This window comes from Eulemur rufifrons, chromosome 29 (assembly GCF_041146395.1).
Source record: "Eulemur rufifrons isolate Redbay chromosome 29, OSU_ERuf_1, whole genome shotgun sequence".
Taxonomy (NCBI): Eukaryota; Metazoa; Chordata; class Mammalia; order Primates; family Lemuridae; genus Eulemur; species Eulemur rufifrons.
The window spans coordinates 23626335-23648792 of NC_091011.1; the positions used below are offsets into that span (position 1 = coordinate 23626335).

The 22458-nt window shown below is 38.9% G+C and overlaps 1 protein-coding gene across 2 annotated transcripts in view; it reads right to left on the minus strand.

The window, feature by feature from the left end:
• Window positions 1–1929: 1929 nt before the first annotated feature.
• PLEKHA8 (pleckstrin homology domain containing A8) overlaps window positions 1930–22458 on the minus strand; it is a 62637-nt gene continuing 42108 nt past the window's right edge. The window contains exons 13-14 of one of the 2 annotated variants that reach the window (XM_069461522.1): window positions 16430–16491; window positions 7077–12954 (exon numbers count right to left, since the gene is read on the minus strand). In XM_069461522.1, the coding sequence (XP_069317623.1) occupies window positions 12757–12954; window positions 16430–16491 (260 nt within the window). In that variant the 3' untranslated portion in view covers window positions 7077–12756. Of the gene's footprint in view, window positions 2532–7076; window positions 12955–16429; window positions 16492–22458 lie in introns of those variants that run through there. The other variant, XM_069461521.1, reaches the window with a different exon arrangement.

Sequence of the window (22458 nt, forward strand, 5' to 3'; positions counted from 1 at the left end):
CCCAGAGAATGTCGCAACACTTACGAATCGCATAAAATGGAATATTTAGATATCTTCGTGTGGGTTAAGGAATAGTAGCTTATGAGAAAAATTATCAGTGGAAAAAACAAGCATGGTGAGATAAAGTTAAAATTGTAAAGTACTTTGATAGGAGTTATAAAGCAAATGTCATTACAAGTAGCAGCACGTACCAGGGGTCCACCACACTCTACAGTGCTTTTTAAGCTTGATTTTAGGACAACACCGACCCTCTTCCAATTCAAAATAAAAAGATATCACAGTTAGCAAACAAAAGTCAAGCAATATAGTAACGCATTAGGTTATTAAGTATGAAATGTCTGATTTCCTTAAGTACTAAGTTTGACAGTTGATATCTCTGACATTTCACTTTGACACATCTTGTTTTATTTTTATTGTGAAGGTACATCCTCAGGCTTTCAAACACATGGTTTGGCTTGTGATTATCTTTCAAGTTTTTTTAGAGCAATTTTTGTGAAACCATGGATAAGTCAAAAATTCATATTATTTTTGAGTATGAGTGCCGTTGTGGAACCAATGCTGAGCAGACAGCTCAAAATATCAACGAAATCCATGGGAAGGATGCGGCTAATGAATGCACAGTACATCAATGGTTTGAGAAGTTCCATCCTGGTGATTTTCATCTTGAAAATAAGCCACATGGGCGGCCTGAGACCAAGGTGGATAATGATGAGTTGAAACTGTAGTAGAGTGAATCCATCTCAACCTATGCGTGAATTAACAGCAAGGTCTGACGTTACTATTCCACCAATATTGGACCATTTGAAACAAATCAGCAAGGTAAAGAAGATGGATAGATGGTTCCACGTGAATTAAAAGAGTGTCAGAGAATAAATTGTCTCAAAGCTTGCCTTTCTTTGCTCTCATGACACAAAAGCGAACCATTTCTATACTGTACTGTTACGTGTGATGAAAAATGGATTCTTTTTGACAATCACAAGTATTCAGCACACCAGTTGGGTAAAGATGAAGTGCTGAAACACAGTCCAAAACCAAATATTCATCTAAAAAAGCTAATGGTGTCTGTTTGGTGGTCCAGCTCTGGTATCATCCACTACAGCTTCATGAAACCTGGTCAAGAGATTACAGCGATGTCTACCGCAACCAGTTGGATGAAATGATAAGGAAGTTTGTGATTAAGCAGCTGAAATTGATTGGTCAATAGACACAGTCCAACCCTCTTGCAAGACAACACTTGACCACATGTCGCACAAACAACACTGCTCAAATTACAGAGGCTGGACTTGGAAACTCTGTCATCCACCGTATTCACCAGACCTTGCACCTACTGACTACCACTTCTTCCAGGTTTTGGACCACTTTTTTCAAGGAAAAATATTTAATTCTCAACAAGCTGTGGAAAATGCCTTTTTATAGTTTAGGTGCATACTTTGATTAACTGTACTGATTCTCATTTGAGATATAATAAACTAAACTTTTGATTCGAAATCAGATATTTCATGTTTGATGACCCATACAAAGAAAAGATTAAAACAAAATCAATACCCAGCTAAAAACAGCTGTCATTCACTTTAGGTAAATATCATTCCTGACCCTTCTTTTTTTCTTTTCTCTAGAGAAAGGATCTCACTATGTTGCCCAGGCTGGCCTTGAACTCCTGGGCTCAAGCAATCCTCCTGCCTCAGCCTCCCAACTAGCTGGGACTACAGGCATGTGCCACTGCATGAGGCTCATTCCTGACTTTTCTCTACACAGATACAGACAAAAAGATAGAGGGTATTTTTATAAACATAGAATCATACTTATTTTTAGTTTCTCATTTATTTCTAATCACATGTATTTTAAAATAAAAGCATTCAGCTAATTTGCTTGTATTTAAGGTAAGAAACAAAGGGAACTGAAGCAACTGCTAAACAGATATTTCTTTAAAAATCTATTTAAGTTTCTTTAAAAGATTACCAAAAAATTTAAGAGTTTATTCTTTTTTTTAGACAACATCAACTCTCTACTATGAAAATAAGACTGTATTGGCACTGTTATACCTCCTTTCCCCCACTGCCAATTTATGAGTTATCTTATTAAGGTTTATAATATTTGCAATCTGTATCTGTAATGGAACTATAATTCCCAGTTTGGTCTTGGCTTTTAGTTTACATAAATTCAGTGCTCCCCACCGGTTCTTTTTCTACAAGCTCCTCCATTACTGAGTCATTGGATTCATCTGTCCTATCAGATGGGTTCCTTAAGGAGGGCTCGTGGGTGTTGTATCCCTGACTTCTTGCATGCTTATCAGGACTCAACGTTATATTTGATGACTTGGCAATAATACATTTAAATCATTCTTTTTTCCTATTCAGATCTTTGGAAATACTCCTCCATTGTTTCCCGTCACTGCATCTTGTGTTAAAGAGTCTGGGATCCCTTGGTGACTTGTTTTTTCTGACTGAATGGTGAAGAATTCTTTCCTTATTCTTGAAGTTCAGTAACTTCATCAGGATATGTTTTGGTGTCAGGGTTTTTTGTTGGATTTCCTAGAACACAGTGAACTCTTTTAATCTGAAGAGTCATTCCTTCATTCCAGGAAAATTTTTCTGTATCATATTTTTAATACTTTCTTAGTTCCTCTTTTTTCTTTTTGGTCACTTACTTTTTTTGTCAATTACTCTTACGTTAGAATATCTTTATCCTCCTACAATTACCCACTCAAGACTTACTCGAATCTTTGTGTTTTATATTCTTCATTCACTGCAGTCACCTCAAGCCTTTTCTTCTGTTATCGATTTGGTTTTCAACCATGTTTCTTGCTATTCTTAATTCATTTATTAGTTCTGTAACATTATTTTAGCCAAGTTGTTTCCTTAACTGCAATCTTTTAATCTTATTATGTTGTTTCATCAGCTCATATTTGAGTGGTTGAGTTCCTGTGTTTTTTAAGCTCTTTGAGAGCACAATAAACTGGTATGGACTTCTGTTTCTTAGGTTAGCTTTTCTTCCAAACTGGTTTCATCGGTTTCCCATTCTGCCCCCTTTCTGGCTATAGCGTACTTACGTAGTTGCCAGGTCATTTTGTTTACATTTGCTCGTGTTTAATGTGGGCAGTTCCGTCCAGACCATTTATGTGCTTTCATATAGTGTTGGTGTATTCTCCTTGACGTATATCCCATCTTACTTGGTATCTATTTCTCTTTTGTGAGCTTCTGTTCTATATACTTCCCTGCCCAGATGGCACTGAAGATATTTATGATAGTACGAAGATATTTAAGATAGTATGACACAGACGTTGAGAAGATGGAATAGAGGGTGGTCACAGCTCTGGGGCAGGGGCCTGAAGGTCCCTTGCTGGGCCACGTTACTCCTGTAGTTGCTGTCTCGTGGGGTCATCTGGAATGGGGGGCTTCTTGTGAGAGGGGTTGAGGTGGCCAGAACAGCATGAGACACTTGGATGGTGGTTATTTACCTCCTGGTATGGAAGTATTTTGATATTTTAATAACCAGCACAGCCATACCAGTGTGTAGCAGCCAAGTAGGAGGCCTGCTCGTCCATGTCTTTTTGTCTGAGCAGGGGAGGAAGGAGCTGTGTATATGGGCTTTTGCTAGAGGGACGGGACTCTACTCTGTCTTCTGGGACCTGCATTAAGTCCTGCACCAGGGTGAGTTCCGAATGGAGAGGAGACATATTTACTGGGTCTCTTCATCATGGGAACAAGACCCTTGGAATGTAGGTTTTAATTCAGGGATGAGCTGCTTCCTATCCCTTGTTTCCCTCATCTCACCCCAGCAACGCCCCCCTCCACGCCCCTCCCCACACTGCCCTGCAGCAGCTCCATGCACAGGAAGGGAGGATACAGATCCTGTCCCAACTCACCCGTCTACTTCTTTCCAAAACCTGAGATTTTACTGAGTATTCTCAATTTTGAAAATTCCCCAGTAAGGGGTGGGATTAGGAGCTCTTCTTTCATGCCAGAGCAGTCCAGTCTTTTTCTCTGGCTATCACCCTTTGAAGTTTAAGACACAAGGACAAGGCAGGGCTCCTTCCATTGTTCGATTGCTGGCGATTTTTTTTAACTGGTTTTACTTTTTAAATTTTTATTTATTTTGGTTGTTCATTTTGTTAGGCTTTAGGAGATGGAGGTTCTGTGATCTGGCCATATTTCTCCTAAAAACCCCACAGTACAATTTCAAGGGACTAAACCAGCAGCTCTGGGGTTCTCACTCGGCTGCACATTAGAATCACTAGGGAGATTTTTAACAAATTGGTGACAGGCCATGTGCCTGATTTAAGTGGTCTGGGAGGGGCCTAGACATCAGTGTTTTTTTTTTTTTTGTTTGTTTGTTTTTTTTAATTTGCTTATTGTTTGAGTCCTTCCCTTGATTTTAATGTACAAACAGGGCTGAAAGCCACGAGCTGGACCTTGCCGCCTAATTGTTCATAATTTGATACATGAGTACCACTGATACAAACATTTTATATGTGCATTAACAAAGGCAAAACATAGAAAACAAAGTACTTATACCCTGAGTGGTCAAAGTATTTCTTGAGTAGCCAAGGAAGCAGGAGGGAATAGATGTGTATAATTTTGCTTTGAAAATATTTTTATCCAGCTGGGCAACAGAACTAACAGTTGAAAGAATCAGGGAGCACCATTTGAGGTAACACCCAACTTCGAGGACAGTTTTGGAATCCTACCATGGACAAGGAAGGCACTGTTGGGTGCTGGGCACTTTGATTTGAAGGTGAAGTTCATGATTTAATGAGAGTGGTACGGACACCAATAGCCAGAACACAACATCAAAGAATTAGTCTAGTTATCTTGGAGTCACGCTTCTAGTCCCTAAGTTCTGATTTGTGAGGTATCATTTAGAAATGCAGGGGGTGTTTAGAGGTGAAATTAAAGGCTGGGATGTATTGTGTCTGGGAAGTTTTCGAGGGACTTCCATGAAAGGGAAAGAGGAGAGGGCATTCCAAGTTTGTGAAGGGACTTGAAACGTGGCATGGAATCAAAAGGGAGCGTTCAGGTTTGGAAGGCCATGATGAGTTGAAAGAGCAGAGGATTCAGAGATCAAGGCTGTAGCCACAGCACCAAGAATGTGGGTGCCGAGGTAGAAGAGTGGAAGTAAGAGTTTAGGGTGTCTGAATTTCTTGTCTGAGAGACTAGAATAACAGTGACACAACTGACTTGGATCGAAAAGCTTTAGGGGCAACCAAGTTTGGAGTTGGGGTTTCAGGTGAAGGTAGGACACCTAAGGGATGATCAGGAGGCAGGTGGGTTGGCCTGGAGCTCCAAGACCACAGCCCAGGTGAGTGATGTGCACCTGAAGTGTAATTTAAGGGCTGTCTGCAGGGAGGAGAGCAGAGGGCCAGGTCTAAATCAGGAACCAAGTGGAGAATCACCTCATATCCCCCTGTGATCAAGAAACTCAATGAAGCACAATGGTCAGAAGGGGAGGACTGAGGGAATTCACTGTCTACGGTGATCTCATGAAGGACTCTGAAGTGGCATTTGACTTTTAAAATAACTAAAAACCTTTTCAACAAGTTGGTCTCTCAAGCCAAAGCCAAAAGTCCTAAAATTGGCCATACATAAGTGTCAGCAAAGATGTGACAACTCTGTTCTCTGAGGAGGGAGATGTGTTCACACAGTAAACCATCCAAAATGTGGTCTGTGTCCTCAGCGCTGACATCAGAAAATCAACATTCATCAATTCTCCATCAACATGAACCACGCTGCTCCAAAGGCTATCTCCATTTTGTGTCTCTGGAAAGAATGACGATGACGACAGTGGTGGGATGTGTGTGCACCAATGCATATGGACACACACGACACGTGCTCATAAGAGAACATCTCTTCTAATGTACCATTGTGAACATACGAACAAATTAAAATACCAACTCTAGGATTGTTCCACTCCTTCTTGCTCTTTTGGCTTCCCCATTGCTGCCACTGAGCACAGATCTTCCAGGTGTGTCCAGGTTATTACAGAACGATGAGAGGACAGAGAATGCACCAGTACCTGCAGATTCTGGAATAAGAGCAAGTGGCAAACGTAGCCACACTCTCTCCTCAGTCAATCCCTCATTACCATGAGGCAGCTCTACTCCCCTACCCACTAGAAGTTGGGACCGATATGCAAATATGTTCTTTCGGAAATCACCTCTGTTCATCCTCCAGAAAGCAGTGCAAGTGCCCCAGAGGGTGCAGCTGAGGAACAGAAATGGACTCCTTTCACACCGCTCCTAACTGGGCATACGTCTCTACCCAGGCATGGAGAAGTAGGAGGTAGAGCTGGTCCTTACACAGCCTGCTCTGGCAGTACTGATGTTAAGATTCATAAGAAGCCGTTATCTAGATATCTACAGGTATCCTGATATCTACAAACAAGTGTATGAGAGGGAAAACCTGACAAGTGTTCACCCTTCTTTGGCATCAAGCAATTTAGGCAAAAGTGTGTCTGCTATTGAATATAAACTAATTAAGCACACAGCCACTCAAACATTACGCTTAGCAAATGCATCTACTATCTGTTTTGCATCTGTGGTTTCTCTGAAAACAGAATTAAAAGAAGCCAAAAAAAAAAAAAAAAACCTCAGCTACCTTTGAAAGGAGCTAGTCTTTCTAAAATGCTTAGAACACTCAGGGCAATGCTATTACAGAGGCTGTTTGATGCTTCAAAATGATGTTTTGTTTAGGTTTTAAATAGTTCTATAAAGCTTTTGGAGCTGGACTGCCTGGGTTTGTAGCCTGGCTCTATTTCTCGTTAGCTGTGGGACCTTAGGCAAGGGGCTTCCCCAGTCTGTGCCTCAATTTTCTCACCTGTAACTTGAGAATAATGATAGTACTTGCCCTGTAGTTATTAGAGGATGAAACGTGTTAATATTTGTAAAGAGCTTAGACTGATGCAAGTCATACGTGATCCATAAATGATACTTATTACTGGTATATTCAATTAAGCAGAAACCCACAAAAATATTTGAGAAGAACTTGATAAAATCCTTTAAAAATAAGTTTATTATAACTAACGAATATAAAATTTGACAGATGTTTTCAAACATTTTTGCAAAAAAAGTAAAGCCCTCCCATCACCCCTCCCCACAAAATATAGAATAAGAACTTGGACAGATAAACAACACAAACCTAAGCATGAAATTCTCATTCATCGGTTGGTCCTAAAAGGCCCCAACACATTATATTCTAAGTAAAGGTCCATTAAATTAGGAAGTCAACAAACCACTTGACACTTGTAGTTTAACTTGCATTCTACTGTCATTATGATGCTCATTCAAAATGCTTACGAACAAAAACAGGTAACGTATAAGACTGCATGTCACAGATATTCAGAGTGCATGAATGTATGAAACCACAAACATTCATAAGAATACTGGGTGTGGCATTAAACATTAACTTAAAAGTTAATCCAAGGAAATCTATGTACATTTTAGCCTTTGGCATCTGGTCTAACATGTTTGTTCTTTATATAGACATCAATTTCTTAAATCTATTAACCAGAATAAATTTATCTGAACACAATTCTCTGACACAGATTGTCCACAGCCAATTTCACATGAGGTAGTTGGGCTGTTTAATAACATTCTAGTGAAATTCTCATGACACATGGGAATTACACATTAAACATGCCATGAAACTGGCTCATTAGCTTACTAGGAAGCCACAGAATAACTTCTAGATCACCCTTCTTATCACCACTGACTCCAGAAACACCTATAAATAAACACACGTACATGGGAGTCTGTGTGGATGAGATCAGCTTTGCAAAGGGTACCAGCCAACCCAGGGTGGTTTCTGTTTGTAAGGTACAGGGAGGAAATACTGACCACACTTTAAAATCTATGAAATATTTAAAACAAGCAGGATATTGTTCTTAGGTTGTCACGTAGCTTAGCTAAAAACATTTGTTCACTCTGAAAGAGAAGTGATTAATAAGGGTAACCAAAGAATTTTGAAAACTTTTGCATTGCAGAGTGGTGGCATTTTTTTCCTTTTAATTAAAGGCTATACATAAACAGCAGAGGAGAGAGATCAATGCATGCGTCAGCTGTACCAGAGAGGCACGTCAATGACTGCTTAATCATGCCCTGGAATGCCTGAATGTGGCAGTGCAACAAGAAATCATGCAAATGGCCACTGTACACAGGACTATTGACTGTCTGAGACAGGATGGGAATTGGTAACATTTACAGGGAAGGTTTAATAAACAGTATGCTTATGGAATTGTTGAAAGGACCCTAACAACCTTATAATAGATAAACAGTCTTAAAGTATCATTAGACAGTTAATAAAATTTATGTCATTACTATGAAACCCCTGAGTAAGCAACTGCAGATTACAAAGGGACATACAGAAGTAGAACGTATTCCTAAATAAAGCATTCTATATACACTTCACAGGGATACAAGTTTACCATATATACTGAAGTTTGTGTACAGACTGTACAAGATCACAAAGAGCGTTGGAAGTTAGGCCCTCTCAGACCAAACACATTAGCTCAGCTAACAGAACAATGGCTTAAAATATATTTTACTTACTTAAAAATTCTACATTTAAAATTTTAAAATTTAAAAAACGTTGATAGTTTGCCTTAAGAAAAGTAATGAAACATGAGGGTGGGGGAGCTGAATAGTTGTCAAACCTATGACTAACATCAGAAGCAACTGGTTTTAATCAATGATTCAGAAATGCACCATTATGTAACCAAGTTCTTGTAGGACATGGAGGTTTAGTAGGAAAAAACATAAAAATTGTTTTCCTCCAGAAAGTTTCTAAAATGCCTCACATCATCATCTACTGCTCATGACCCTCTAACTCTATTGCCTTATCTGACATTTTTTCATATATATGATTTTCACACTCACATTAGGTTTCCTTAATAAGAAACTCCTTATTTAGTTCTTTTCCTCACTTCAAATTTAGTGAAGAAAAAAGTACATTATTTATTACTCCTTACCACATATTTCTCTTAATTAAAAACACTTTTCTGAAAAAGCATAAAGTTGAAAGCATTCTTGGATATATATATATGGAAGTAATAACCAAAAAAAGAAGAGTGCAAATTTTTCTAGCAGCACTCCCCTAATAATAGATCACCTTTCCCAGGTGCCACAAATCATGGTGTCCACCTGCTTTCCAGCTATAAATGGGAATGAGGGTTCCTTAAGAAGCTCCTGCAGTCTGGGAGAGGGACAGAATCCCCATGGATTAGGCACCTGGCCCCGGGCTAGGACAGTGCCAGGTGCTCTACATAAGTGCTAGAAGCTGCTGCTGAGGGATGGGCAGAACAGATAAAAGAGAGGATAGATCTGGCATGCTGATGGGGGCACTACTGGCGATTTTCAGTAGCAAAGAAGAAAAAAAAGCAGTAACATTGAACCATGGAGTTTAGAAATCCCTCATCCTGGAATAGGACACTGGGGGAAACTTTATGTTCAGAATGACACACAATGATGAGAAGGTGCCTCAAGCCACTACGTACACATCCTAATGAATACTCAAGGCCCATGTGCTCAACATTCTGAGAGCTCCTCTTCTGCAACTCCTTTCAGAGCTGGATCAAGAGCTGATGAGAAAATCATTTCCTCCTCATAGTTACAAGCTGGTTTTGCCCCTAAAAGATATCCCTCCAATTTAACATTTTTCACCAGGATTAGCTAAAACGAATCTGATTTGCTTTCAAAGGACAAAAAACTTGCCATCACTGAAAGTATTTTGTCCAGTTCAACAAGGACACACTGATCCCTCCAAAGCATAAAGCCTGGCTTCTATCGTGGAGAGAAGTGCCGGCATGATGAAATTCCGTGCATGAAGTGTCTTCTAAGGGGTCAGCAAAATGTTACTTATTCACATCTACTAATACTCAGAAGACACATTTCCTTTGTGTTCATGTTCTCCCTAAAGGTTACGCTAGAAAGAGCAATGAAAGCAAGATGATTATTCTGTCAACAAACATACTAGAGGTTTTCTCATCTCCTTTCACAGTCAAGGTGGAAAGCAAGCTTAGGTGTTCCGGAAGTATTGGAGGGCTATGGAGAAAAAGTTTTAAGCATCTTTTCTCATTGCTCCCTTCTTGGAAAGTAACTGCAAACCAGCACAAATTATGACTTTAAAACGGAGAGGCAAATACTGTAGAGCCAGGAGGAAGCTCTGACCTTCCCACCATTCGGGTCCAGTTGAATTTATTTCTTAACATTAGGTTCAATTTCTTCTCCCTATTTTTATTTAAGGATCCTCAGTTTTACACACCTCAGGCATACTTAATATGCTCCAGTAAGGAAAATACCCACCAAAGCACATTATTTTCTTTCTACAGGGCTGGAAAAGAGTGATTGGAAAATGTAACTTATTCAAGTTACTCAATTTGTCTGATCTGGGTTCCCAATGATCTAAAAAAATATTAATCCCCTCTTCCCCAGACAATTGAGTCGTATATGCCTAGGCAGTACCTATATACATGTGAAATGGCCACAGTGAGCATCTTTCCTTTTGTGCGTGTACTTAGAGCCTCGGGATAAACCTGAGGTATTTGCAGAGTGCCACCTCCTCTCCAAGAGACCACAAGAGTTCACCTGAGGTGACAGGGAGCACCAGCAGTTGCTTAGACCAAACCGGCTTCACAACACTTACAATCTCCTGGTAGCATCCCCTGTAAGTGGCACAATGCCTAAAGCATCTTCATTCAAAGTACAAGCAAAGACCTGCTGCTTTTTCTTGTTCCCTTTTATAGGACTATATAAAGGGCAGGAGTCTAAATTATTTCCTAGTCCTGCCATCATGTTCATACTACCCAGAGAAGGAGATCCACACTAAGGACTCATGGGAGAGGGAGGAAAATAACACCACACTTTGGTAGCTGCCAACAGCAAATGCTAAAATACGAAATATCATTTTAGCAGCCTTTTATCCCCTAGCCTTAAAACATGTGAGGTTGCTTTTCTAAGTTTTAAGCATTTTCCAGAAGTCCTTATGTGGACAAATTATCTGCTTCATTACTTTGAGCTAAATAAATGCCCCTTTGCTTAAAGACAGACAAAAGACAAAATCAACCTCCCTCCCTACATGAACCTCTCTGCCTAAAGAGAGGAGCTGCTCCTCTGCCCTAGGGATCTGCAGCAGGAATAGCACCATCTAGAGCTGCTCAATTCACTCGCACAGCTTCCACCCTGGGGAACTGCCTTATGCTGGAACCACCTATTCTTCCTGTTACTAGAAGGAAGTAATAACCTCTAATGGGGAAGGCACCCATGGCTTCTCTCCAGTGCACACTCTAGGCGGCTTGGTCTACTGGGAGTTGAGGGCCAGAGCCTGGGTAGCATACCATGCACAAGAACGCATACCCAATGCTGTTTTATGCAATACTTAAGTCCTATCTTTAACCTCTGACACTGTCCCAAACCTTTTGAGATTGATGAACAGCTGCATTTAGCTTGCTCTGCACTCTTGGTGATTAAATCAAGACTGATCAGAAAGCAGACTCAGAGCCATGATCCCTAAAGCAATGCCAAAGCTGGGTCCCGATGCTGGTTCAATTATGAATGTTGCTGAGTAAACCTGCTTCACTTCTCACTCTCTATTTAGCTATTTTACTTGAATAATGGCCTTTTCCTCTTTGAAAAAGGACATGTCATTTAGCTGTTGCAGAAGACTGGGAATTCGGTAAACCAGAATTTAATCTAGCGGCTCCTCAACACCGTGCAGATTCATCACATGGAGAGCTTATCCAAGTGCAGGTTCCTGAGTCCCACCCCCCAGATTCTGGTTCTTTGGGTCAGGATAAGGCCTGGGAACCTGCTCTTTGAATAAGCACTTCATGTGACTCTGATGCAGAGGTGGCTCAGATCATACTTGGAAATCACCTAGCTCTCTACTTACAGATCACGTGACTGTGAGAACATCCCTTGACCTCTAAACCTTGCTTTTGAAGTGGGGTAATAATCCCTTTGAGTATCATGGTTTCCTTGTGATGTCCAATTGAGATAATGCACGGGAAACATGCTGGCAAAAGGTAGGCACTAGGAAGGTGTCATCGCAAACGACCTGTCCCACTTCTCCCGCACTGTCCTCCAACTTGGGTTTAGGGCACGCCACTCATCTCCTCAGAGCCACAGTCCACTGCCTGTCAACAGGATGGCACTCCTTGTCCATGTCTTCTCCACCTCCCACAACTGCATGGACGTGCAAATGCCCTGAGCATCTTCACTACACAGGCTCTTATCGCTGACAGAGCCACGGAGAAGAGGATCCACTGGAGAATGTCTCGGAATAGCAAACTCTACGTCACAATGGGTTCAACAAAGGGGCTTACGCTCCCTCCAAGTGTTTAGTCTAATTCTAAACTGGCTGACATACTGGCTATGAATTATACTCTTTGATACAGAATTTGTTCATTTTCAGCTTGGGTTTGGGTGGTCCATTAAAACTAAAATCTAAAAACAAAACAGTACATAATAACAGCAAATTCATTTGTCAAATCTGCTCTGATAACTTGCTGTTCAAGTCTGTAACAGCTATGATTTGGTTTCCAGTAGGCCCATTGAACTGAAATATATAGCACCTTGATTTTTAAATACACAAAACACATATGCATTTAAAAAATTATATATAAAAGCACTGGTTTTGCCTCCTCTTCTCCATCCTCCCAAGTGAAGGGGTTGGAGAGGGTTGAGGCTGTTGCTGGAAATTAAGTAGGGCAACAAAACACTTGAGCAAACTGTATTCCCTGAAGTTAGGAGGCGCTGTCCTGCAGCTGTCATACCACCTCATCAGACTCCAGCCCATGGACCTCGTATAAGGTGTCCAGTATGGCCAGCTGCTTTTCCATGGCAGGGAGGTAAAGGCTGAGGTCCCTCTGCATCCCAATACTGAAAGCTTCTTTCTGGTGGTCACCTTCCTTTATAGTCAACGCGGCCACAAAATCTTCATAGGATGGAGCTGCCCTCAGAGCTAACTGCAAAAGAATCACCCGTGAGAATATGCATCACGTCTCTCGCACTTACTCTCATGCACACACATGCGCGCACAAAGAGCTGTGAGAGCAAGAATAAAGAAACACAAATACCCTTTCAATTCGTGGACTAAGACTATGTTCCAAGCACAAATCAAATAACTTTAACGCTAGAAGAAGCAAGGATGTACTTGAACCATCTTAAGGGTGAATAATGCCATCAAGTCAGGAAACGCTGAGAGAGTTTTAGAAAAGCTCCCTTCTGGTCCACAGTGTGATCCAGACTATTCTCCGAGTCTGCTGAATCTACCCGAATGCATGTTACCACCATGGTCTTTGTTTCCATGTGGCCAGGCTTCCAGGGAAGCCCACTGTCCTGTTTATATCTCATCTCCTGTCCATTTTCTCCCACATGGATCATATTTCCTTTGAACCCTTGCATATATTTTAGAAAAGAAGGGAGCTAACATTTGTTGTTTGCTTGTACACTGATGCTTTAACATATTTCATCCCAGTTAATCTTCATAAGAACCCTGTGCAGTTTACATACCTATTTTACGGATGAACTCCATAAAGCTAATGAGTGCCAGGGCCAGGATCTGAACTTAACATCATCTCTGTGTTTTTCAACCACACCACCACATCATGCTGCTTCCCTAATGGAAGATTTCCTAGGCTCCTTACCCTCACTTCCTTTGTAGGCCAATATTCACTAAGCTTGCTAAAATTTGCTGACATTCACTAGGTTGGCTCTGCTGATATCAACAGATTTCAGCAGAGGCTTTTTGGAGAATCTTGAATTATCATTCCATAGTTGCTTTCCTAATCTTCTGTATACTTTGAAAGTCTCTGAGAATCAGCCCTCCCCATTTTTGCAATAAGAGAATGACTGGCATTATCATGCAGTGGCTAAAGCACAGGCCAAGATAAAGTAGACCTGGACTTGGATCTCGGATCTTTCATCTATTAGCTTGAGAAATTTAAGCAAAGTGCTTAACCTCATAAAACCTCAGTTTCCTTATCTGTAGAGGAAGACTACTACCACTTTCCTTATTTGAAGGATTATGGGATATGTAGAAAGTATTTAGCCTACTGCCTGGCACATGATATTCGGTTAATGGTAGAAGTACAAGGGAGGAGAACAGAAAATGAAGAGAAGGCAGTTATCCAAAAACATAATGTGAGAAAATCTCCCAAAAGTGAAGGATAAGAGTCTCCAGATGTAAAGACCTAACCAAGTGCTCAGCACAAGCAATGATAAAGACTAAAAGGGCACATCGTGAAGTTTCAGAATGTGTGTATAAAGACAAGATTCTAAAAACATTCCAAAGAGGACAAGGAACAATTTATATGTAATGGAATAGGAATGACATTAGATTTCACAATATTAACAGTGGAAGCTGGAGGATAATAGAGCAATGCCTTTGAAATTCTGAGGAAAAGTAATTATTAACCTAGAATTCTATACCCAGCCAAACCAGCACTCTAGAAAAAAAGGGTGAAACCAATAATAGAGTTCAATTATCTGGTTTGACTGAAGAGAAAACCAAAAAAGTCAAATGATGGCTACTTAATGGCAAGCTGGAGGCAGAGTCTGGCCTGGGCATCAGTTCAATACACTGTAACTGCTGGAGGATAAAAGTTCACTATTTGGCTGGTAAATGAGTCAAATTCCTTGGATGTAAATGATGTTTGCCTCAGTGACTGAGATCAGTTAAAATGAATTTGACTCCATAAATTAGCACATCAGAAAACTCAACAGACCTTCCCAAGCAGGGATGACTTGGAGAATAGTAGAGAGGACGAAAGGGCCAATCTAGCTACAGACTTAACTTCTCTATTGATAAGGCTGTTGCCAAATGCTTGACATAATCTATTTTCTTAAAATCCTGCAACTTTGAAAATTATTGGCAATAATATCTAAAGCTTTCAAAATGTACTTACTCTATAACCTTGGGTATGTTACCTCATCTCTTTGTGTCTCAGGTTTCTTTGTCTGTAAGCAGGGAAAATATTAGAACCTATCTCAGAGTTATGAGATTCATAAATTTATGTATGTCAAGCCCTTAAAACATGTAGTACACAGTAAGTGCTTAGAACTGTAAGTTGTAACTGTAGTTCTTGGTATTAGACATAGCAATTCTACTTCTAGGAACCTATTTTGAGGAAATAAGAGTTTTAGTAAAAAGTGCATGTAAACAGATGCTGTTTTATTTCTAAACTTAGAAGCAGCTTAAATTTCTGACAAGAGGATTGGACAAATAAATTATGATACCACCAGACTAGGGAAATACTATGTAGTCACTAAAAATAGTGTTTTTTCAAAGACTCTTATGTCATTTAAAAATGGTCATGACAGAATCTATTGAGGGGGATACAAAATACAAACTAAATGTAGAAAAAAATTATATGTATATACAAAATATACAAAATAAAGATAATTATATACATATATAGCTATATAAACATAAACATCTATAAGCAGAAATATATATTTACCTAAATATATAAAATTAAATAGATCAATATTTAAAAGAATATGTAAAGATACAAAAATAAAAGCAAAGGAAGTAAAACGCAAAAATGTTAAAAATGGAAAACATGGACAGTTTTAATTTTTTCCATTTTTATTCTTCCATAATTTCTAAAATATTTTATAGTATAAATTACTATAAATTGGGGCAAAGGGCTATAAGTTAAAAAGTCATTTTAAAGATTCATGCTTAGGAATGCCCCAGCATATAACTATGAGACTGTCTTTTCATGGCTACATTTGACTAAGACTGACCTTTCCCTGGATGGAAGAATCACAGAGTATCATTGCTAACATAAAGGGGCCATCTACCCCTGCTATTCTATGATTCCCAGGTTTGCGCTCTTCCTAGCTCAACATCCTGGGAGGGAGGGGGTGGTGGGTAACTGGAGCCAAAACACATGAATATAAACACCTTCACAATGAAAATAACTGGATAAAAAGAGATTTCTGGCCCTAGTCACTGGCACACCCAATACAGTTAATATTCAAAGACTAAATTCAACTAATAAAAAAAATCAACTAAGACCTGAGAATTAAGGACATTGAATACAATGGGCAGCAGAGGGAGCTATTAGCTTGAATTCATCACTTGAATGTATCGTTTTCCCTGAATGGTACATATCTGGTGTCGTTGCTTCCTTCCAACCTCTGCAGTGATACACAAACTTTTTACTACCTTATCAGAAAGGCAACCACCTCTGCGGCAAATCTCTGCAAGGTCATTGGAACTGGATAGGGTAAAGCATACTCTTTTATTCATGTTTAATAATCTTTGTTAGTCTAGACACTTTTTAGTGTGGACATTTCTATATACCAAAGGCCTATACACGTAAATGAAATAAGCAACATTGAGTTCTTTCCCTCAAAAAACAAAGCAGAAACACCATATACACAAAACACCTTGCTCTGACCATCAGAACCAATAGCAGAAGGACTACTTACCGCAAAAACCCCTCGAACTACCCAGCCATGGTGTTGCCGTAGTGTTTTACCATATGCGTTATCTTGAAAAGAAGAAAAACTCCATGAGGAACAACTTCATCAGAATTTGATATGCTCTTTGTATAATGTACTTTTTAATGTATGTAGTAGCATGGTCCTATTGGTATTTGGAACTGATGTAAAAAATCAAATTATATAATTTTTACCCCAAAAGTCTAAAGTAGGAAAAAAACCCACATGAATTTTTTTTAAAAAAAGAAAAACTGATATTTCCACTCTTACCCTAGGTCAATATATCTAAACTTAAGCTTATTATTATAGTAGGAAAAGTTCAATACATATAAAGAAATAGTGAGGAAAAACTACTGAAACATTGATACTAAATACAATTAGAAATACACTATTAAAAAATACAGAAATGCAGTTTTTTGAAATGTTGTATGGCCCTGAGCCAGTCCCTTTAGCTGCTCTCTCTATCTGTTTCCCCTTTGTAAAATGATCTCAAAGGTTCTTTCCAATGCTAAACATTCCATTCTGGGATGTCAATGTTTGTCCTGAATGTTCCTGTGATCCTGGGTATACGGTATTAAAGCTATAAACTTTTAAAAATATTGTGGAGAGAATGGCTTGAAGTTATTAAGCTAAAGTAACTGGTGAGACCTATTAATAAATGTCACTCATGTTTTATACCTTAACTATAACAACCTATCATTTTTGTCCCAATGTGTTTTAAAATGAGATTTAAAAATGGGAATAATTTTAATTATAAAAAATTTTATTCCCCAAGAATAAGATGGATCTATTTTATGTGAGGGATACGTTCCTAAAGACTATGAATAATTCAGTATGTGTAAAATTCAAGGCTGATTTTTCCACAGGAATAAATGAGTTCTCAGGAGGTACAGATCTATATCACCATGGTATGTTTTTATTTCAATGCTCCATTTTATTTTCTAAGCATCATCAGTAGCACCAGTGAGCACCATGGCACCATGAGCACCAGTAGTTACAGAGTGCTCATTCCCACATTAACAGCACAGCATATAATGGGTCAAATAGATATTTGACCGTCTTCATGTTTTCCCACATTTAAATTCTATTCCAAACTTACTTATTTTTATGTGTTAGTTTTAGCACTAGAACAAGTACTACCACCATTTCATAAATGCTTAGGTGAGACACTGTAATAGGCTATAAACATATTTTCAATTATAATAAGAGCAGATGTTAAAATAACAGAAAGACTGACACTGAAACCACAAGTACACGTTCCTATGCAGTGAAAAGCAATGAGGTTCACAGGACACTGCCTGGGAAGGGTCCACTGAAGGAAGTGAGGTATTTGCATTTTACTGGCCAAAGTGGCACTGCCATGTGACTGCAGCTTGACATAGTTTACTGTTTACTCAAGCCCCCCAGCTTTGAAATTATGTAATTTCAGTCAACTTTTATTTTAAAAATTTGGGTGAAGCTTTATTAATACTTTTAGTACATCTGACTATTTCAATTTTACATAATTCACATTTGCATAAAATATAATTATATAAAAGAACATATATTTAATATATATTGTATTTTATATAAAAGACTACATTTGAAATATAACAACAGATGTCCCTGGTTATCTAAAGTATTAGGAACAGGTTGGAATGCCAGTACCCAGGGTGGTGAACTCAAAACAGAAGTGATAAATGATAAACAATTAATAAATTCAAGTATGGAGAAGACTCTCAGAAACAGGAGAGCCCAAGATTAAATTTAGTTTTTTTCTTAGGATAACACTCCGGGTAGACAAGAGCATGGTCAAAGATATATGTCTCAGGCCACACATAAAACTTAGCTGATTCTCTGTAAGGGGACATATGGTACCAAGGAAATTTTAGATATACAAGGCCTTAGTGAGGATATCTTGAGAAAAGTGAAGAAAAGGGTTGCTCACCCACAAAGTGTATAATATTGATGGGCAGAGAATATTAGGCACAGCCTCTAAGAAAAACCAGCTAAACAACCAGATCTGCAACCATTTGAGGAGCCTTCTGGTCTGGCAAGAGTGCACAGGTCCATGGAAAACATCCTGAGGTGAGTTACTGAGGTAAGATAACGGGAATCTTTTTTTTCTTGTGACCCTATTCCAGGCCATTAAATGATAAACAAATAAATTAAATACCATTAAAATTTGCTGGTAGATATCTACAACGAACAGTTGCTCCACTCAGCAAGAATTTAGTATGAGTCTACCACACTCTACATATTGTGATTTAAACTCAGTCAATCCCCTGCCCTCAAGAAGCTGATGGCTGTATAAGGGAGCCAGCCATTTAACAAGTCATGATTACACAAATTGCTAACTGCTACAGTAGAGATTTACACACAGCGTTATAGGAACAGAAAGAAGAGAGAAACTAATCCAGCCTAAAGGGGAGTGTGGAACAGAGTGAATTCTCAGAAGGAGTCTGGAAGGCTGGGTAGGGCAGAGCAGGATGGTAGGTGGTGCTGCAGACAGATGAAGCACCGCAGAGCTGCGAGTGGTCATGGCATGCTGGGCGATGGTGAGCACGGAGCTGGGGCCAAAGTGCGAGGACCTTTAACCACCATGTCAAGGATTCTGAACTTGCACCTGAGGCTTAGGAGCAGTTTTTAAAAATACAACATTTATTACTTTTTCTCTGATTTCACAAGTAATATATGTTCATTATCAAAAATAAGAAAAATATTTAAACAGAATAGAACTAAAGAGACCTATAATCCTTTCTCCCAGAAATAACCACAGTGGGCATTTTGGGGAAATGCTCTCTTAGTCTTTTTTCCTCTCAAGAGAGTATTATTTTCTTCTGTTAACAAAGTCATGATCATTCTGTGATTTGGAATTGTGGTAGAAAAGTAACAAAATGAGACTGACACTTCTTTACAGTCTGTAGCAAATATAGGTGTCTGGACCCTGAACCTTCAGCTCCAAAGCCTGCTTACCTGGTCAGACAAACTGCTTGTTTAAAAAGAGCTCTCGACTCAGTGCTACGCCTGCAATGAGAACCTTATACCTTTCCGATACTTTGTCATTCAAATCAACAATTCAAAAAGCCCTTCTCTATGCTCTCTTCTAAAGGACAGCAAGAAGACAAGGAAGACAAAGGTGTTGTGAGTACAAATAGCATGGGCACCCTGGCCTCAGAAGGAGGGAGTGTTTGTACAGCAGTATGATCTGTTTCCCACGTGGCCAGGCTAGAAGCAGCAGCTGTTCCTTGCTGTACCTGTACCTTGCCAGAAGAGAGTCCCACCTGGCAAAATGTGGGCCAGAAGGTCTAACGGGAGAAGAGGGAGTCACAGAATTTGGGATGAGTCCTAACAGGTCCAGGAAGACCACCGCTGTAATTTTAAACCAAAAAATGTAATAAAACTCATAAAAAAAAAAAAATCTGTCAAAAGTCCTTAGCTGACTTCTAGGGCTGCAAATATCTCTGCCACATGAGGCTGCATTAAAATAAGATGAAATCTAAGCCTGACTTATTTTGGTTACCTAGAGAAGATAATGAAATACATTAATCTTCACTGTAATACCAGTTCATTATCATAATGCATGTTCTATAATCTGGGAGTATTTTTGGCCTCTGAAAGACATAAATGATACCTTTCTCCCCGTTCTTTGAGATGTGTCAGTTCCCCAGAGACTGAGTCAAAATTTCCAAGTAGGAAGCCTTGACAGTCACCTTGCCCAATTCTCTTCCTTTTACAAATGAAGACACGGAAGACCCAGAGAGGTAGTGATTTGCCCAAGGTCACAAACCTAAAAGCAACGAGAACTTGGGGAATTCTTGTCATATCAAACCATTCTACTAAAAAACAAAACAAAACAAAACAAAACCAAAACCTAATGTTTATTCTTGGTGAAATAAAGTAAAGAAAATGAAAACTTATGTCTTTTCCAGTCATTTCCTGAAAGAATGAGCACCTTATTCTAATTACAGAAACACCACAGATCTGATTTTATTACAAGTAACTCAGAAACTTGCTATGAGATATTTAGCAAGGTGTTTAGATGTATGTAATGCCAACTCTGATATACATAAATGGGAAAAGGATGGGTGATCCAATATATGCTGCTAAGACAACTGATTTTCTAACTAGGAATAATAAAATTATAGCCATAGTTTATACCATTCTCAAAAATAAATTCTAGGAAAATTGAAGACAAAATATGAGAAGCACACCTATAAAACTCTGAGAAGAAAATATCAGAGAACATCTTTGTGACCCCAAGGGAGAAAGGGATTTCTTAAAACAAGATATAAAAAGTGTGAACCATAAAAGAAAAAACTGACATGTCTGTTTATATAAAAACTTGAAACTCCTGTATATCAAGAAATCATAAAGAAAGAGATAAGGCATGCCACAGACTGAAAGGAGATATTGACAGCTCATAACTGAAAATTATTAATATCCAGAAAATATAAGGAACTCTCATGAATCAATAAAGAAAACCTAAGAGAAAACTGGTCAAAGTACTTGAACAGGCAATTTGCTGAGGAAGAAATCAAATTGCCAATGAAAATAGGAAAGGCTGCTCAACCTTACTAGTAATCTAAGAACACAAACTCTGGCAATATTCTATCATTTTATAACCATCAGGCACAAACTTAAAAGTATGACAATGACAAATATTAACAAGAATGTGGAGCATTGAGAACTCTCACTATTCTGCTGGTAATTATAGACTTTGGAGAGCAATTTGGCAATATCTAGTAATGTGGTTCAGCCATTCTAATTCTATTATATACTAGAACAGCAGTTCTCAAAGTGTAGTTCCCAGACCAGCAGCCTCAGCAAAGCCCAGGAACTTGTTAGAAATGTAGTCTTGGACCCTACCCCAGACCTACGGAACAATCTGTTTTAAGGGGTTTTCCAGGGATGCCAACACAGGCTGGAGTTTGAGAACCACTTCTCTGGCAGCACAGCTTCCCAACCAGTAAGGCCTAGTGAATTACAAGTCTGCAAATAGCTAGAACCCCTGGGCCAGTTACCCTTAGTTACTAGCAGCGTCCTCCTTTCCCAGTGTGCTGTTCAGATCTTACAATCTTCTAGACGACAGAGAACGTGTGCAAAAGGAACATGAACACTGTTACATTGTTTGTAACAGTGAAAATCTGGAATCAGCTATGTCAGTATATTAGTTTTTGAAAACTAATACCATCAACAGTATATTAGTTTTTGAAAACTATGGTCAATTCATACAACAAAATGCTAAATAGCAGGGAAAGTTAATGAGCCAGGACTACAAGTATCAATAGTGGATAAATCTGAAAACAATACTGAGTGAAAAAGGAAGAATGTGTACAATATGACACCATATGAGTTTAAAACTTGCAGTTTAATACTAGGTACTATTTATGAACACATAAATATATAGTAAAAATATAAAAACATGCATTACATAATAATAAACAGCAAATTCAGGATAGTGATCTCTGGAAAATGATGCCTGATCATGTACTTTGACCATTTTTCTCCTAGGTTTTCTTTTCCTTATTGATTTATGGGAGTTCTTTATATTTTCTGGATATTAATACTTTTCAGTTATGAGTTATAAATATCTTCTATCAGTCTGTGGCGTGCCTTTTCTATTTATAATGTCTCTGGGTGTACAGAACAAGTAATGAGATCAAGGGGTACATGGGCACTTAACCGTACTGAATTATTTTTATACTAGGTAGATATTTGTTAAATGCCTGAACGATTTACAATTATTTAAAAAACTGAGCTACTAGGAAAGTATTCTCTGAATTCCCTATAGTGACTAAGCTTCAGGCAAAATGAGTTGTGTGGAAAAAAGCCAACTCAGTGACCATTAGACAGAGCTGAAACAGGCACCCAGATGTCCTCTGTTCACTTTAGGCAGCCACTGTCAAGAATAAGACTTGTGTCGTAAGCCAGTCCTGCCGGTACAGGCATATGCTGTGAGTGGTTCTGGTGAGGGTATGACTTCATTCACGTTCCATGATATTTTTTGGGAACAATTAGTCAAGTTATGATTTTAT